This window comes from Lotus japonicus, chromosome 3 (assembly GCF_012489685.1).
Source record: "Lotus japonicus ecotype B-129 chromosome 3, LjGifu_v1.2".
Classification (NCBI taxonomy): domain Eukaryota; kingdom Viridiplantae; phylum Streptophyta; class Magnoliopsida; order Fabales; family Fabaceae; genus Lotus; species Lotus japonicus.
The window spans coordinates 70,525,939-70,544,728 of NC_080043.1; the positions used below are offsets into that span (position 1 = coordinate 70,525,939).

General features: G+C 39.2%; 3 protein-coding genes across 4 annotated transcripts; 1 reads left to right on the forward strand and 2 right to left on the reverse strand.

Moving 5' to 3' along the window:
- Positions 1–1,095: 1,095 nt before the first annotated feature.
- On the reverse strand, positions 1,096–8,685 carry LOC130745588 (uncharacterized). Its single transcript, XM_057597920.1, has 10 exons — positions 8,497–8,685; positions 8,271–8,400; positions 6,392–6,536; positions 5,820–5,947; positions 5,586–5,657; positions 4,381–4,495; positions 4,133–4,239; positions 3,632–3,673; positions 1,532–1,744; positions 1,096–1,350 (listed from the first exon to the last, which is right to left on the reverse strand). Exons 1-10 carry the CDS (start codon positions 8,634–8,636, stop codon positions 1,282–1,284), a joined length of 1,161 nt encoding a protein of 386 aa, XP_057453903.1. The 5' UTR covers positions 8,637–8,685; the 3' UTR covers positions 1,096–1,281.
- Positions 8,686–11,070: 2,385 nt separating this feature from the next.
- Positions 11,071–13,292, forward strand: LOC130742458 (uncharacterized). Its single transcript, XM_057594564.1, has 3 exons — positions 11,071–11,328; positions 11,415–11,722; positions 11,795–13,292. Exons 1-3 carry the CDS (start codon positions 11,129–11,131, stop codon positions 12,676–12,678), a joined length of 1,392 nt encoding a protein of 463 aa, XP_057450547.1. The 5' UTR covers positions 11,071–11,128; the 3' UTR covers positions 12,679–13,292.
- Positions 13,293–14,307: 1,015 nt separating this feature from the next.
- On the reverse strand, positions 14,308–17,399 carry LOC130745589 (protein MAINTENANCE OF MERISTEMS-like). Of its 2 annotated transcripts, XM_057597922.1 has the most exons (4): positions 17,158–17,399; positions 15,630–16,625; positions 14,784–15,544; positions 14,308–14,695 (listed from the first exon to the last, which is right to left on the reverse strand). In XM_057597922.1, exons 2-4 carry the CDS (start codon positions 16,618–16,620, stop codon positions 14,414–14,416), a joined length of 2,034 nt encoding a protein of 677 aa, XP_057453905.1. In that variant the 5' UTR covers positions 16,621–16,625; positions 17,158–17,399; the 3' UTR covers positions 14,308–14,413. The 2 variants fall into 2 exon arrangements, with proteins under 2 accessions (XP_057453905.1, XP_057453904.1); XM_057597921.1 differs by lacking the exon at positions 17,158–17,399 and having other exon boundaries at positions 15,630–17,140.
- Positions 17,400–18,790: the final 1,391 nt, after the last annotated feature.

Consider the following 18,790-nt stretch of genomic DNA (forward strand, 5'->3'; position numbering starts at 1 on the left):
TTATATAAAATTTAGATATAGATATAAATAAATATAGATATAGATTGGATAACACTAAAAAGAGTACCTAAGTTTTGTGCGTTAGTTTAAGAATTTCAACACATTTTTTCTCCTTTTCCCCATCTCTACCATCTTTTAATAATTAGCAACCAATTACTAAAATGATATTATCATCTCTTATATTTGCCAATCATTATTCTAAACCAATTCTCAACAAATTTAAAGCAATTAGGTATTCACAATGAAGAAGAAATTGATTGCCTACACTTGGCTTCAAAATCAATCATTGTTTGTCTTCTGTTTCTCTCTTGAATCCCTAGCAACATTTACTCTTCAACACTCTCTCATTAATTGGTTAATATTTATATGAGTTCCATTGAATTGGAAGTGAGACTCATATATTTAGTAGACCCCACATAATTTCAATTAATAAGAGTGTTAAAAAAAATGTTGCTACTTGACAGTTTTTGGTTTTTGGTAAATTGGCAGTTATGTCATAAGGTTCGAAGAAAATAGCCTGAGTTGAAGCTCAAATATAATTTGGCTAGAAAGAATGAGTTATTTCATTTATCCCTCTGAATAGCTCGTGTGGTAAAAGAGTTGGGGATCAACCCCGCAGGTGGGGAGTTATTTCAAATTTCAAAATAATTTTATTTCTTTTGACCAATTTTTTTTTATTTCCCATGAAAATGTAAGATACCACGTTAGACATTGGCATCGATAAGTAATCCATGGCATTGATAAGCAACCGCTCGCGATCTACCACGTTGACAAGATCCTCCTTCAAACGGTTGTTTGAGGTTGAAGCGCACCCGTTTGAGGTCGAAGCTCTGGCGCACGGAACATGCCGCCACAAACATTCCAAGGCAAAGAGGATAAAAAACATGATTACCTACCAAATGCCGAAACCAATTGATAACAGCCATATAGACATGTCGGAGGAGCTAAATGTAATGGCCATTTCCAGGGTCAACAACCACCAAGTGATTTCTTTAATATTTGTGAAGTCTAGGTAAGAGGTTATTTGCAAGATAGTTTTTGGAGGGAAGAGAATGGAATGGCAATTTTTTATATTTTATATCAGAGGTAGGCGTATGGTGAAAATTATTTGCCTTTATTCGATTTCCACAATCAACTACAAAAGAACAAGTCTATAACGTTAGAGATTAAGATGCCCAAATGTGAAACCATTGTCTCATCCCAGTTTTCTATATAATGTTAAAATTGTTTCTGCACCTTAAACTGCACAAGTCAGGAAGTGAATGAACCTTTTGCACTAGTTTAATTAACTAACTCGATTCCTGTCAAAGGAAGCCCGGCATGAAGTTGAAGAACGACATCCCCAACAACCTGCAGTTAAGAAACAGCAAAGAAAAATGTCAGATTTCATAGGATGAGTTTTTTTGCTACTCTCTCTACACCAAGAGTTCAATGGTATAATCTGATTATAAAAGTACAAAGGTAATTAAGCAAAGTGACATTTATCTAGATGTTTCTGGAGAAAGGGGATATATGAAATAGCCAAGCACACCTTAGCCATGGATCTGTAAGAATGTTCCGTAACGCCTGCAACATGAGGGGTCAGGATAACATTCTTAAATTTCAATATCTGATCATCAGGGTCAAATGGCTCAGTCCATGCTACATCAGTGCCTAACCCTCCTAAGTGGCCTGATTTGAGGTGGTTGACGACTGCCCCATAGTCCACAAGACCGCCTCTAGCAACATTCACCAGAAGGGCACCCTGAATCAAATAATTGTATACCAAATTAAACCAAAAGATTGTTTACATTAATGTTATTTTTCTTGTTTTATTGCTTCTACAGTACAACTTGATATGGCATCAGCAGGAAAACACTATTAGATTCACAATGACTTGATATTGGTGTATCCTTCAGCCGGACAGCCTAAGACTAATTCCTTTCAAAAAGTAAGGATCAACAAAGTGAGTTTTTCCTCTTCCAGTCCAACAAAACATTTCCATACACACAGGCCAATAATCAAGTCTAGCACGGTAAGGAAACCCGGCTATTTACTAACTTTGTTGGGCTTTGTTGGCTACATTCTCTCAGGAATTTTTTGGGGTGCTTCTTTCAACAGTGTGTACTGCTCCCTTACAATATAGCAACATGTTCTTTAATAGTTAGTTTTTTCTCTTTTTATTTTTTTTAAATGAAAAAAGTCATTGCACATTTGTGAGTGAGCACTAACTACTCAGTCCAACTGGAGTACTGAAAATTCAAGTTAGTATTTTCTACCCTTCTCTAGATCCAAGGACTATTTTGTTTCAGTCCACATCAGACATTATTTCATTGCATGTAAAATCAGAGAAACTCTTTCAATGTATGATCAGCATGTCACTGGAATCTTGCCATGGCCAGATATGCAACAACAAGCTGATCACACTTGAATATTGTCCCTTGTTTTGCTACTTCGAGGGGGTCATCCGTCCAATAAAAACCCTAATGCTAATAGTTTTTATTCCACAGAAATAGCCATGTCGGATAACAATATATAGTTGTAAAAGCTAATTTAAAAAATAAGCCTTATTCCTCGATTCCAACCCCCTAGAGACTGTTTGGTCGAGGTCTTGAGCAAAGGATGTGCCTAAAACTTTCTCTTGCTGTTCTTAGCTCCACAGACTTGTGCAACTCAATCTTGAGACAACTCCCAATCTCAAGCATGACTTGGAACATTCATTCACAATGGCAACATTTTTATGCCAGTAGTTATAATCCTTCTGGCAAGCTTTTAGGAATAAAGGTTGGTGCAGATTGAGCTGAACAAGCTTTCCTCACAGATGCTAACTTAATGTAGCAGATTAAACTTTTAACTTCTAATCCCCTTCAATCTAATGTGGAGCACACAGGATACAAGGCAAACCCAATTTTTCAGAATATTTTGCTTTAGCCTACAGTAGTAGTTAAAATCTCTAGAAAAGATACAAATGAAGTCATCTTCAATGAAGTAGTAATTCATGAATCAACAGTTCAACGTAAGAAAGTTCAAAACAGACACATGTAAGTCTTATATTAAAAAAATTCTATCATGTAAATTGTGTGTGTATATAGGTCAGGATCCACAGACATTTTGATAGAAATCAAAGTAGATGAAAATTTAGAGAAAATTGAATAGAAGCTGTAGTATTCAAACTCTAAGAATTACCATCAGAATCAGAAGCTATATTTACAGATTTGAGCAGGTTTAGATAGAAGCTACTGGCTTAACTAACAACTGTCATCTCAGCATCACTGATTCAAACAGAATAACCGATGTGACTCACCAGTCAACACTTAACTAAAAGCTAACTGAAAACAGATAGGCTTTCTAACATACATCTAACACATTTAAGACCTAGTATGATGTTGTATGCTGTTCTCATGGAATACAGAGTATAAAATAACTTAAAATGACCAAAATTTATGAGCATGATCTCCATGATGTGTACCTGTAACCCACAATGGCTTTAAATGGATCCTAACCGTAGACCCACACACAGACATACAAAAACACCAAAAATGATATGACATTGGCACATGTCCTAACATCTTGTACATGCATTATGAACCTATCTGCCGCATAAAGAGAAAGAAGTATATCAGACAAGTTCATTTTAAGATGGAAAGCAAACCTTTTTCATTGAAGATATGAACTTGTCATCTATAATACCAGCCTGAAAAAAAACATCCAAGTCATTTAGTATATAAACAAAAAGTCTGTTCATATCGTGTTTAGTAGTTCAATAGCATGCATTTAAAGAGAAGGAGAAGGAGAAGCAAATCTACATTCTATTGAAGCTTTTAAGCAAAAGCAGATTCATCCTATTAATCAACTTTAGATTCTGCATCAGTACATCAGTTACTGCTAAAGAAAAAGAAAATAAGAATCCCTATAAAAATAAAACAGAATTTTAAACCAGCAAAAAGAGGAAAAGATACGATGAAAATATTATGATACCCGTTTAACAATTTGTCAACATCTTATCAGCTACCTACAATAATTTTGAAAGCATACCTTTCACAGATCTCACTAACTGATTGTGAAAAACAAATGGGGAATAAAACTAGCTAAAAGTAACAAAAGAAACGAAAACTTGACCAATAAAAAAATGAAGGATTGAAGAAGGTTCGACCGTTTGTTTGTTTAATGTTAGGCAGCAAACAACAATGTCAGCTTTCCTGGCAAAGTCGTATATATCTTCATGACTACCCTTCACATCAACAAGATCGTCTACATCATCTTCAACAAATAATATATAACAGCGTTAAGAAATAGAAGAACAAATTAGGCATATTTACTAGTAATAACCCACAGCAATTATTAGAGTATACTATATAGTCTAATAGCAATTGAGAAGAAAAATAGTTGTGCTTAATTTACTAGAGTTCTGTGCATATGAAGTCCAGCTCCGCTTTGTAGCTATCACTTTTACGCCAAATGGTTGTAATCTCTTTGCTAAATCCATCCCAATGTTCCCAAAACCCAAAATGAATATCTGCATAATTATGAAACATTATTATCCTAATGCAATATCTTCAATTATTGCAAATACCACCATCATGTAAAATTACAACATGTGAGGAAAACAGAAGTGACGAGATAAAATATACTCTCTTCATGTTTCTTTTTCCAATTACTGTTCACCGTTAATGTATCACCTCTACTTATGTGTAGTGCAGAGTACAGACAGAATATTTGGGTGTGAAACTATGAATGGCAATAATGGTGATAGGGATAATATTTAGGTAGAAATAGCATTCCTAATTACTTTTGTATTTTGGTTGTGATGACTATTGTAAGTATCCAAATATATATTCAAGCAATGCTCTGAGGAGGATTCTAGGAAGGACTCTGACTGTATACAGATAACACTTAAGTTTAGATCTCCTTACATAAATTTCAGAGGTTTTCCAGGCACAACAAAAGAAGCATTTAAATAGGCATCACTATTATCATTTGCTTAACTCAACAGTATTTGACATAAAAAGAAACTTAAAAAACTCAATTTTTAGTAATCAGCAGCAGCAACAACAACAACAACAAAAAAATAGCCCACTAAGTGAGGTAGGCTATTTGGATCACACAACACCATTGCACTCGGTCAAAAGCCAAATTTTGTGGGATATCATGGACCTTTAAATAACATCTTCCAACGCCATTTTTGGCCTCCCTCTACCCCTTTCACAAAACTAAGAACCATCTTCCAACCGGTTTTCTAGCATCTTCTCCATAGGTATCACACCATTATCTCCTCGAATATGATCATTGTGTATCATGTCCTTTCTAGTGTGTCTACCAACCCATTTTAAAATAAAATAAAAAGTTATAGGTTTACATATTATAATAGTAATATATGTAACCATAATATATTTCAAGTCCCCAAGCCTTCTGTCAAATATATTTCTTGGATGATCTATCCCCTTCACCCTTCTTTAAAAGTACTAGTCATAGACTTTATCTAGCTAGAATAAGTTGAGATCCATTTTAATCAATAACATGTGAATGTTCCATGACATAAGAAACAAGAATAAGTAGGAAGGCATACAATATATTATTTGTTTCCCAAAAAGAATCAATGTACTCACAGTTTTCCCCAATAAAGTATCAGTAATTGGCTCTCCAACCTTCTTCTGCTGTATGGAAATCTGCAGTTCATTCTGCAGGCACAATGTTTATTCAAAAAATTAAGCAGCACTGAAATATGGTAGTTCCCTATTTAGGAACCTTGTCCCAACTTGTTTAGGAACCCTGTGTCAAGTGTCAACTCATTTAGAAAAAACGAAGGGATATATTCTATATCAAAATTGAAGATACCATACTTGCCTACGAAGTAGACCCAACATTAGATATATGGCCATCTCAGCACATGAAGCTGAATTTCCAGTAACACCACTTGGGATCCTACCAACTTTGATTCCATGCTTTGTTGCAGCATCAATATCAACACCTAGGAGGAAAATTAGTAATTTAATTATTTAAAATTGTGAGGTTCAACAAGATGGACGAGAAAAGTAAAATGCAAAAGAATATATATAATTGATAGAATTCAAAGATAGGCAGAGTAAAATCATTCTGTTAATCTGTTATTGATTATCAAAGTCAGTATGTACAGTGTTACAACTCTATTTATAGAGTCAAGTAGCCTCCAATAGATGCTTAACAAACAAATTACTAGCACTATAACAAACTAATTGATCGATCAAAAGCTGCGAAATAGACTTAACTAAAAGCAACTAACTCTCAGTATTGTTACAGAATCATAACAATCAAGGAGCTCTATCCTTCGACCAGGAGTAAGGGTGATAGTAATATATCTCTAATAATAAATATGGGGGAAAAAGAAGCTTCCTGAAATTCCTCACTAGAGCTCAACTGACAATAATCACAGTACCTTCCAGTCCAACACCATACTGCATTATAAGCTGCATCTGAACTGCACGAGAAATTATGTTTGAATCTAGCTTCATGCTTTTTACTATGCAAACATGATAGTTTGCAATTTCCTTTGGCACATCTTCCAAAGGGAGAACATCCACCTACAAATGCAATAAACGGCTTATTGATCGAAACTATAATTAATTGGAACATTTCACTCTGTGTAATACAGAGGTCATAAAACTTCAATGTTAGTATGGAGTATGGACTATGGAGCCTCTATAGAGTCAACTTGTAGACTCAACAATAAAATATATAGTACATGTTAAATCATACATTAAAGACCAAAATCAAGCAAAACACAGTCAACAACCACATTTCCACACAGAACCAGTAAGTAATAACCAATCAACCACAGTACCACACTCAACCAATCCAATCAACCAAGGACAAGCAACAGAACCAGAATAGAGACAAGCTTTGACTAACAGAACTTGTTAAAACAACAAGGGCACCAACTTTAGTTGAGCAATAAAAACAGCAACTTCAGTTATGCAACAAACAAGCAACCTAAACTTTGACACTGATGGCGACGAATGAGCACCTAGACTCATACTGACAGCAAGGACGACCGAAGAAGTTCAAGTGAGATATAGTATTTCATGAGTGTAAAACTGACTCTCATTATTGAATGAGACTGTACATTGTTTATCTAGAGTGACTGAAGTTAGTTCAGTCAGTAACTAACTCTGACTGACTCTCTAACTATTCTAACTAATTCTAACAGTAGCTTAACTACTCTAAGTAGTTATGATCCAGTGTATGTATTGTAACTTAAGCATATACTCCGACAACAACCAACCTGAGTTTTGATGGTGATAGGATTGAATGAATGCACAAGCAGTTTGACTGTGTTTTGGTTGAGCTTAGCACTGATTGAAGAAGGAAGTTAGTCATTAACCTAGTTCAAAAAAATTCCCTTGAATTTCTTACTCAAAAGTGATGCCTTATGAGCAGAATATAACATGAACCAACAAGTTCAGGCTCAAATCCCGAGTTTACTCCCTAACAAGCTTTCATGTGATTCACCTCGTTTTCCCTTAGTAGAAACATAAACTTGTCCAAGTCTATGAGTTGACATATGGCAAGTTTGACAACTACATAAACGAACAATAACAAGTTTTAGTGATTGTCAGACTGGCGTCCTACCTATTTCATTACAACCATAACTACTCTCATTTATTCAATGCCATAATCAAGCAGTCTAAGGGAAAGGTCTGAATAAATGCAATTCATTCTCGATATAGTTTGTTATATAAATTAAATTTTGTGTCACAGTACATTTCCTTGTTTTTTTTTGAAAAGGCCAAAAGAAACAGTACATTTCCTTGTTATTCAAACACATCATCAGAAGGGGGAGACTGAACCAGCTCTGGTTCAAGAAGCATAGTCTTCTTCTTAAGCAACAGCAGAAAATTTCTTCTCTAAAACTCCCTAAACATTGTGATTCAATTGTAAGTCAATAGCGACTATCACGATACAAACAATCATTTAACATTGATCCTAGAAGTAAGCATAAGCACCACGTAGACTCTTGAAGTTTAACACTAAACTCCAAGCAATAGAACTCTTATTTAACAAAATGACTATCTCAGAACAAAAAATTAGCAGACTTCTTTCAGAAAAAAAAATTAAGAAAACTGATACATACACCCAAATAAGAGTTATGCTTTTTCAACACCTAAACAGTACAGACACCCTAGATACACCCAATTTTTCTCTCTATCAATCTTCTTATATGACATTCCTTACTTATCTCTCTTCTCTTCCTTGCTCACCCTGAGTGTCTGTCTACCCAACATTTCCCCCATATATATAACATATTATAAAGGTACCTTGATAAATGAATGTTTCTGCAGATACTCTATTGTATATTCATGGGAAGCTGGGAATAGTGGTCCACAAAACAAGACACGAGTGATTTGTTTATCAACATTCCGATTGTGTCTCTCCATGAGATCAGCCCTATAGATAACCGCAACAAGAAAGAGTCAAACTCAGTTACAGACACACATAATAGAGGATAAAACAATTAGCAATGGAGAGAGAAACTGAACATACCTGCTACTTCTACTACTAGTTGCTGTAGCTGCTGCTCTTATCGAAAATGTTGCTGCTACTTTGGTTGTGGAGAAGGCAGTGATCGTTCTGCCGAAAAGATCGAAATATTTCGTCCAATCGAAAAGGCCTCTCCTCAACATTTTATTATTTTCCAATTTTCAACCTTTCGCTGGGGAGTTGGGTTTGGGGCCTCCCCTATGGGGCTGCGCGCCCACCCTTTTTTTTTAAAGGCTTAATTGCAACTTTGGTCCCCGACGTTTACCAATGCTACGATTTTGGTCCCCCACCTAATTTAATTACATGGATGGTCCCCGAAGTTGTAGGTCGTGTGCAACGTTAGTCCTACCGTTTATTTCTTAATGGAGGAGACTTACGTGGACGTCTAGTTGGAGAGAAAAAGGAGGTATGAGGAGAGAGGGAAGCACGTGAGTATCACGTGAACTCACGTGAACCTTATATGAACCCATTATACCCAAATCTGAAACCCTAGGGATCTAAATCGTGTTACCTTCTTCGTTCTAGGGAGGTCAGGGGTTTGGGTATAATGGGTTCAGATAAGGGTCACGTGATACTCACGTGCTTCCCTCTCTCCTCATACCTCCTTTCTCTCTCCAATTGGACGTCCACGTAAGCCTCCTCCATTAAGAAATAAACGGTAGGACTAACGTTGCACACGGCCTACAACGTCGGGGACCATCCATGTAATTAAATTAGGTGGGGGACCAAAATCGTGGTATTGGTAAACGTCGGGGACCAAAGTTGCAATTAAGCCTTTTTTAAACCCAAAAGTGCCCTACGGAAAGGTACTTTCCGTATTCAATTTAACTTAATACGGAAAGTACCTTTCCGTATTATATTTTGATGACTACGGAAAGGTATTTTCCGTATTTAACTCTGACAGGATTCCCCCTTTTTCCACCATTACTCCTCCCTCACCAACCCCTTCACCATTACTCCTCCGTCACCAACCCCTCACCAGCCCCCCTGAACCTCCTCAATGCCTCCAGACCACCCTCTCTCTCACCCTCTCCTACCTCACTTTCATTTCCAAGCTCTCCACCACCATCCACTCCTTCATTTCCCAAGCTCTCCACCACTATCAACAAGTGTTGTAGTAGAGGTAAGTCTATGTGTTTATTTGTTGTTATTTTGTAGGATTAAGTAGTGGAAGTAGTTAGATTAAGTAGTTTAAGTAGTTAGATTAAGTAGTTTAAGTAGTTAGAAGGATGGTTTTTTGAATTCTGAGTCGTGATATAATACGGATTGTTATCTTCCGTATTGAATATGGAAAGGTAATTTCCGTATTCAGTATGGAAAGTAACAATCCGTATTCAGTATGGAAAGTAGCTTTCCGTATTGAGTATGGAATGTAACTTTCCGTATTCTCTTCCAGGGATGACAGATTCATTTTTCTTTGGTGAGTCACAATTGATTGAAGCTGGATTTCACAATGGTCAACCTGAAGAGGCCACTACAGAGGTGCCACCACCAGCATTTGTGCCCCCGTGTATAAGTATAGATGTCTCGCATTTATTTGCAACTGATCAGGTATTCTTTGAACATATTTTTGCATTGTTTTGAGAGTGTAATATATCAATTCTTATTATGTCTTGATCACCCTTGTAATCAATTCTTATTATTATAACAGATTTTCCCTACCCGTGATGATCTTATCAATTGGGTTCATGGAATTGCGATTGAAAATGGATATGTTACGTTGATCAAAAAGTCAGATTATGGTGGGAATGGAAGCAGAAAAGCTTATGTCATGTTGGGGTGCGAGAAGCATGGTAAATATGTTCCTTATAGAGACCCTGATCTTGTTGAAGGGACGAGATCACAAAAGACAGGTTGTCCTTTTAGACTAAAAGGACGACCTAGGAAAAATGGCATAGATAGAGATTGGCGGCTAAAGGTGATGGAAGGTATACACAACCATGAACCAGCTAGGTCACTACTTGGGCACAATTTTGTTGGTCGTCTAAAACCCGGAGAGAAGGAGCAAGTGGAAAAAATGACAAGGAGTTGGGTTCCACCGAGAAAGATGTTGTTGACTTTGAAGGAAAACAATCCTTCAAACTTGACTACCATATCTCAGATTTATGGTGTTTGCAAGAGGTTAAGAAAATCCCTCCGCGGGGGATTGACAGAAATGCAACACTTGTTGAAGAAGTTGGACGGTGACAAGTATGTCCACTTTGAAAGACATGAGCCTGGATCGGAAGTCATTAGAGATGTATTTTGGGCTCATCCAAATGCTATCAAACTGTTCAACACATTCCCGTATGTAGTGATTATGGATTGCACATACAAGACAAACAAATATGCAATTCCCTTGCTTGAGATTGTTGGACTGACTTCCACAGATAAGACATACTCCATAGCCTTTTGCTACATTGTTAATGAGGGCACAGATGACTACGTTTGGGCACTGGAGTGTATGAAGTCTCTATTAGCTGATCAAGCCATGTTGCCTAAGGTGATTGTTACTGACAGGGATCTTGCCTTATTGAGTGTTGCTAAGCAAAGCCTTCCTAACACTACACATTTATTATGCTTGTGGCACATCAACAAGTGTGTTTTGGCAAAGTGCAAACTCTATGTTGACACAGATGATTTTGCTGAGTTGGTTATGATGAAGTGGGCAGAGGTGGTGGATGCTGCAACAGTTGAAGAATTTGAAGTGAAATGGATGCAATTGTTTAATATGTGCAAGGCAAAATACAGCAACTTTACCTCCTATTGTTCTACTACATGGTTGGTTCACAAGGAGAAATTCGCCAAGGCATGGACAAATCATGTGATGCACTTTGGAACAACAACAAGTAACAGGTAAAAAAATTACATGAGCTTAATTTATGCGTTGTTTGTTCATTTGATAGATTGTTGTTAATAAGATATCTATTTGTTGTTTGCAGGGCTGAGGGTGCACATGCCAGTTTGAAGAAGATGTTACGGGATTGCAAGGGTGACCTGGCCACTTCATGGGATGCGTCGCATAGTTTGACATGTAATCGACATACTGAAATATTAGCATCGTTTGAGCGCAGTATTCACAGAATTGATCACATTTTCATGTTCCCATTTTACACAAATATTAGAGGATTTGTGTCAAACAAATGCCTGCAGCTCATCGACGTTGAACATATAAGAATGAAGTCCTACGGCGGATGCGATTGCTTGTTGAGAGAGACTCATGGACTACCTTGCGGTTGTGAACTTGCAGGTCACCGGTCAACCACTCTCTTGTCAATTAATTCTATTTGTTATTGAAAGTGACACTTTTGTGAACTTGCAGGTTATGAAAGAATTCCATATGAGTCAATTCATCCATTCTGGAAGAGACTGAGTTGGGAGCATGTACCTGAACCTGTTGCAGATACTACCAGCAACCATATTTGCGGCATGAACCATGGAGATATGCAACCAGAAGTTGAGGCATTGACACATTATTTCAGTTCTTTGGATACTGGAGGGCAGAGTATGGTAAGGAGGAAGCTTCAAGCGATCTATTGTCCTGAAAGCAGTTCACTTTGTACTCCTGCGGTTAAGATAAGGTCCAAGCGCACTCTTAAGGCGAATGAGAAAATACCACCCAAGAATAAAGCAATAGGATCCTTGACTCGTGATCTTTCAGGTTTTGAACATGTTGATAGGGAGATCAGAGAGGCAAAGAAGGTTTCACAACCACCAAAGAAGAAGAAGCGTGTGAAGAAGTCTGATACAAGCTATTTCATGGGTCATTTTCCAGCCTTTTTCCACCCATATATACAAACAGTTCAGAATGTTGAGGATGATGGTAACTGTGGCTATAGAGCCGTTGCTGCATTACTCGGACTACCATCAGGTGAGGAAAGTTGGTCATGGGTTAGGGCAGCGTTGATAGAAGAACTTGAACGACACAGAGGGTTGTATGATGAAATGTGGTCCAGACATGTGGTTAATGCCTTACATTCCCGACTCACTCTTCCTTCTGGTGATCCGGCTACCGATGATAAATGGATGCAACTGCCAGAGATGGGATACCTTGTAGCAACCAGGTTCCAAGTGGTTTTCATATCCATCTCCTCTACGGGTTGTTGGTCATACCTTCCACTAAGAGGAGAAGGTCCACCGGATGTACATCATGTTATAGCTGTTGGTCATGTGAAAAATCACTTTGTACATGTATTTTTTGATTGAGTACACTAATATCCAATTGGTGAATTGATTTGTTGTATTTGCAAGTTATCTAATTTTATTGTTATTCTCTATAATGTAGCTCCATCTAACTCCTGGACATTCTATGCCGCCAATTGCTCTCCAGTGGGAACGGTATGTTGATCCTACATCAGTAAGCTGGTGCGCCCCATATGGTACACGTTTAGGCAGATTCACATCAGAATTCGAAGCTTGGCTTGTTACTTTTGGTGTTCCTCTTAGTCACCAAAGCTATGTAGACATCACCTCAGATTGACACCACACTTTTGTGTGATATTCATTTGTAAACGCTCTGTAATATTAATCTGATGGGCCTTGCCTTTATGATGTTCATTTGTTGCTTTTAATAATATTAATTTGATGGTCATTGTTATATTGATGGGCCTTATTATTTTGAATCAGCATCAGGGATAATTAACATAGACAACCACTCTGTCATCAGAGTCCTGTCATTTTCATCCACCCCATCATCAGAGTCCTGTCATTTCCAACCACCCCATCATCAGAGTCCTGTCATTTCCAACCACCCCATCATCAGAGTCTTGTCATTTTCATCCACTAAATGACGAACTTGAAACCTGACATTACTATCTACCACCAACCAACCCCAACCACACTTGTATTATCCACCAAACATCATAAATCTTTTGACCATTCTGCTATAAATCTCTCTGGGTTCTTTATTCTTCTTCATCCTTTTCTTCATGTCTTGCTTTCGAAGATAAAAAAAATACAATGGAACAAGACTGGGATGCATTAGTCCGCCGTTGCAAACGTCAAGGCAGCACTTCTAGCAGCTCTCGTCCTCTCATTCCTAGGCCAGCTGGCGCCGTCCAGGTTGCCATGTATGGGCGTAGATCCAACCCTAACACACTACTCATTCCGACCCAAGAATTTGTGAGGCGTGCGCTCGAAGACAGATCAACCGAAACCGATCCTGATTTCAATTCAAATGCTTGGCTTACAGCCCTGCAATTGGTGGAATCTGCCACTCCGCTGGGCACAATCACAACGAATGTTGAGAGAGTAGAGAGTGTTGTTGCTGTTATTAAATCATGCACTCCCAATGGTTTCGGAGATGCCAAAGTTACCCTCAAGGTATTTGCTCGCTTTTATCCAGCTTCTTTAACCGTCAATTTGTTGTCTCATTTTCTCTCACGATTGCATTGATTTAGGACCCTACGGGCACCGTTGACGCTAGCGTCCATCGCAAGGCCTTCACTGACGGGGAATTTAGGAATGTCATAACTGTTGGATCTGTTCTTGTTCTCCAAAAGGTCTATTACCTTAAACATTAATCTTGCTTCCTTTGAACAAGTACGCATTAATCTTTTAAATTTGCAATTTACTTGCAGGTTGCTGTGTTTGCACCGAGTAAATCTGTTCGTTATCTGAATATAACGTTGCCAACATAGTCAAAGTATTTCCACAGGATAGCGGACCCCACGACTTCATCGATATCACTGAGGATTAATTTTGTTTTCGTGTTGCTTCTGAATAATTTCGTGTACCCTTTAAACTGCTTGCCATGAATTATTTATGTTACTTATCCTGCCTTTGATTATTTACGGTGTAGTTATACGGGTTTTTTTCAATACAAGAGTCGGCATATAATGAGTGAAAATAGAAAGCATGATTAATATAAAGAGAGTCCTAATACAAAGAGTCACATGTCATAATATAAAAATACAAAAAAAATATACAAATATACAGTCAATCACTCGCCCCGACCCCTACCGGCCCCTCTACGACCTCTAGGTCCACGGGCTCTGCCTCCACGGCCTCTGCCTCCACGCGCTCTGTCTCCACGACCTCTGCCTCCTGCAGCTCTAGCTCCTCGGACAGCAGCAAAGGCTACCCCCTGGGTACCAATGAAGGCATTGGATCTAATAAGATCCAGCGCCCTCTCAGTGAGGGATCGGGAATGCGTGCCCTCTGTAGGAGCATCTGGCACCTCGAGTGACTGCTCCAACAAGTCCACGGCCCGACGCATAACAGTCTGCAAAAATAATGTAGATACATTAGATACAAATAAAATATCATGAACAAAAAATCACAATTGAATGGAAAATAAAATTCAAACTTACCACCGCACTGAACTCCTCCCTCCTATCATCAGGAATGATGAACCGATGGGACACAGCGCTGTACCACCTCATGTAATCCTCCACAGCCTCTCCCGGATATGTAGCGGGGATCCCCTGAGGGCGGAGGTGCGGCGCAAACTCAGCAAAGGCAGCATCTGCGGTCTCAGCAAGGGACCCAGACGTCTGGATCTCAGAGGGGTGTCGAGGGACATCCTGTATGAAGCCAAACTGGCGCAGAACCCTCTCTGGTAGATGCCGTCGAACAACACGGCCAAATGGCGACCGGATGTAGCCAGAATACATGGCCCTCAGATCCCGTGGTCGATGAGCCCGATGGTCCTCAAATGGGGTCCATATAATGTCATCCACCGTCAGCTCATCGAGCATGACTCGCCTCTCATCAAGGCCTGCATGCCCGACCCGGGACATAGCCCACCACCGCGCCCTAGGCTGGTCCTGCGAGTACTCCGGATCCGCCCTACGGATAATGACGCGGTCAGAAAGGTACTCGTAGACCCATCCTAGCAGGAGCGAGCTAAAACCTCCCATCTGGGCCGTCCCCCTCCTGGACGCTCGACTAAGCTGGTCGTATAGCGTAGCGAGCGCAATCACGCCCCACGCGTACTCGCACACTCGACCAAGATCCTCCAACATCCCTATCCAGTAGACGGTTGTATGGTAGCCTCCGCTCTTGCTAGCAAAGAGCGTGGCGCCTAGCTGGTTCACCAGCCAAATCCGTGCAGCGTCCTCATATCGGTGCTCTACAATGAAGTGAATTAAGTTAATAGCTTATAACAATACAATAATAATAGATACAAAGACAATACAATAATAATTAAGACATACCCGCCAACGCAGCCTCATACCGGGTCTGCAAGACCCCAAAGCGAATAGTCTGGGACCTATTCGTATCAAACTCAGCCTCATAAATACCAACAGATCCTCCCATCAACTGAGCACAGAGCGCTGCACACTCGTCCCTCTCCCCCCTCCCAGGCGTATAGAACCTCGACCCCATGGGGAGATGGAGAAGAGCCGACACGTCGTCCAAGGTGATAGTCATCTCCCCGAACGGCATGTGGAAGCTACTAGTCTCCTCATGCCATCGCTCCACAAGGGCCAAAATAAGGCCTGCATCTGTCACCGGGTAGCTGCAATAAGGTAGCTGATGAAGACCCGTCTGCTCAATCAACTCTCGAACCCGCCTGTGACTGTCTGAATCACCATCACAAGCAAGGTTCCAAACCTTCCCCCCAGCTGTGGCCACCTTCAACTGTCGACGGTCCACATACCGCTCGTCTGTGCGTAGGAGTGCATGCCACGCCCAGGGAGCCTTGTGATCAGCATAATGGGTGAGGAGCGATAGCTCAACAGGCCCCCCCGGAAACGGCGGCAACCTCTGGATCAGGTCCTCCTCGCCACCCTGTGCCCCCTGCTCCCCCTGCTCTGGCGGCAGGACATCAGCATCAACAGTAGGCGGAGGAATACTATCCTCGTCAGATCCTCCCATGCCGGATGAGGCCTCGCCTGATGACTCCTCGCCGGAAGACTCCTCGCCTGAGGACTCCTCGCCTGAGGACTCCTCGCCTGATGACTCAACCATGGGAGAGGGCGGAGAATCAACTGTAGGTATCTCAACCGTGGGAGACGGCGGATAATCAACCAGAGGAACCTCAATCATGGGAGACGGCGGAGAAACAACTGGAGCTGAAGCCTCCACCGCCTGAGAGGTTGCAGTATGATCGCCGCGCCGGCTAGAAGCATGTAACCGCCGGTGTCTATCCTCAGTAGCCCCGACATCCTCACTAGAAGCATGAGACCTCTTTCTGTTCTTCATTCTCACTATATATTCAGAGCAAACATTCACTATATATACCATTTCAGCCATAGACAGAAACATGATGCAAGCAAATGGAAAATTCCTAGAATTTTATAAGTACATAGATGATAATCGGATCTTCTGTGGTTTATGCATGCTTGGATCAACTTTTATTTTCCTAATAATCAATTATGGCATCTAGAAACTACTCACAAATGCTTTGGAAACCTTCTATAATTGATTCTGAACCCAGAATCAATTATAAGTGTTGGGTTTGGTTCTGAGATGAATACGGAAAACGTTTTTCCGTATTCAATACGGAAAACCATGTTCCATACTGAATACGGAATACCATTTTCCATATTCAATACGGAAACCTGTGATCCGTATTTACCCAGAAACGTCATTAACGACAATGAGCTATCGGCCCTAAACCCAAACCACATTCAAGACATTTCAGCCAACAATACCTCTACACAAGCAACAATCGACTACCCTAGGGTTCAATGATTAACATAATTTCAAGTTAAATGGGGAAAATCCAAAAATCCTTACCTCTAGGTTTCAATTCTGAGAATGGGGTTGTGAAGAGCTTTGATGGAGATGATGGAACCTTTCAAGTACACGGTTCAAGCAAGGGGAGCGACAGAGATCGAAGGTTGAAGAGGGGAGAAGAGCTTGGCAAAATACGGAATGAAGTTTAAAATGGGTTTGAATAAACCCTTGCCGGTTTACATACTAATATAATACGGATATAAGACTTCCGTATTGAATACGGAAATGTTTCTTCCGTATTCTATTAAAGGGGGGCGTTCCAGTAATTTCCCAACTTTAAGTGGGGCGGGGAGCCCCATAGGGGGGGCCCCAAACCCAACTCCCCTTTCGCTGTCTTTGATTTTCATAATTCATATTGCGTACCTTCAAGCAATGAGGGACAGAAAAAAACAAAATAAAAAAACTTAATTGTGATCTCTCTTCCAAAGCTATGTTTGGCACGCCTAGCTGATAAGCCAGCTGAAAGCTGAAAAACTAGTTAAAAGCTATAAGCTAGCTGAAAGCTGAAAAACTATGTAATTGAAACAAAAGTATTTGGTAAAACTAGGCTGAAATGACATGTCAAACATAGCCTAATTATGAGATTTCGGTGTTTGCCTTTAAAATTGGTGATTTTGTATTTCCGTCTAAGAATGAGGTGGCAATGAGTCATATTTTGTTGCTGATATTAACAGCAAAATAAAAATTATATTTTAGATGTATTTTTTGTTTACTTTTAATTTAAAAATAAAAATTCCTCAATGATATTTTTGATCTTTTGATTACTTAGATGAGTAATAGCATACGGATATGGATTCTCTCAATTGTAAACAAAAAATTATCAATGTTAAGTTTCATCATCTCACCATTAAATATTATGTGTTTAATAAAAGAAATAAATAAATAAGATTTCAATCAATTGTGGAATAGTGAAACTTGACATGGTCAAATTCTTTTTACAATTGAGAGGATCCAAACCCAATATCGTGGTTAGGAAGCCAAGTTTCGACAATATTCTCTCGTTAGTTAGTTTTTTTGGTTCATGTCTCTTACGACTCTGACTTGTGTTCATAAATACATGTTCTTTTAAGCAGTATTCTTGAACCACTCGTTCAATCCCGCTTTTGAGATTACAATAATCATATTGTCACGTCTTACAGTTTTATGAAAATAACATCATTTGTACCAATTAGTGTGTTCATGAATTAATTTTAATAGGAGGGGCAAATTTAAAAAGAATAAAGTAATGCAATTCCCTTAATATTTAGCTCCATTGGGTTTTCAAAGGTGTATATTATACTAGTGATTATACCCGTGCGATGCACGGGCGCTAAATCATTAATTTCGTTGAAACAATTGCGATGCACGGTCCCTTAATACATAATTTTAACGGTATTATCACAACTTGAATTTTATATGATATATAGTTAAGGCAATATTTATTACTGAAGTGATAAACTAATTTTTTAAGTAGACGAAGTTAATTATTTGAAACAACCAAGTTTTTTCAGCCAAGACCTTCATTATGTTCTTTTACAATATATAAAAACATAAATAGTAGATATAAGACTTAATTTAATCCAATGATAACATGCTCTACACGAATTGGAAAAAAAACATGAGTACATCAGGCTTTAGGTGTAATGGAATTCAA

Excerpts from the sequence above, each read along its gene's own strand:
- LOC130745588 (XM_057597920.1), bottom strand. The coding sequence starts at position 8,636 with ATGTTGAGGAGAGGCCTTTTCGATTGGACGAAATATTTCGATCTTTTC. Across the intron at positions 8,401-8,496 it reads ACTAGTAGTAGAAGTAGCAG|GGCTGATCTCATGGAGAGAC; the intron begins GTATGTTCAGTT and ends GGTTATCTATAG. Across the intron at positions 1,351-1,531 it reads CTTACAGATCCATGGCTAAG|GTTGTTGGGGATGTCGTTCT; the intron begins GTGTGCTTGGCT and ends TCTTAACTGCAG.
- LOC130742458 (XM_057594564.1), top strand. The coding sequence starts at position 11,129 with ATGATGAAGTGGGCAGAGGTGGTGGATGCTGCAACAGTTGAAGAATTT. Across the intron at positions 11,329-11,414 it reads GGAACAACAACAAGTAACAG|GGCTGAGGGTGCACATGCCA; the intron begins GTAAAAAAATTA and ends TGTTGTTTGCAG. Across the intron at positions 11,723-11,794 it reads TTGCGGTTGTGAACTTGCAG|GTTATGAAAGAATTCCATAT; the intron begins GTCACCGGTCAA and ends GTGAACTTGCAG.
- LOC130745589 (XM_057597921.1), bottom strand. The coding sequence starts at position 16,683 with ATGTTTCTGTCTATGGCTGAAATGGTATATATAGTGAATGTTTGCTCT. Across the intron at positions 15,545-15,629 it reads GTATGAGGCTGCGTTGGCGG|AGCACCGATATGAGGACGCT; the intron begins GTATGTCTTAAT and ends ACTTCATTGTAG. Across the intron at positions 14,696-14,783 it reads GGGAGGAGTTCAGTGCGGTG|ACTGTTATGCGTCGGGCCGT; the intron begins GTAAGTTTGAAT and ends TTATTTTTGCAG.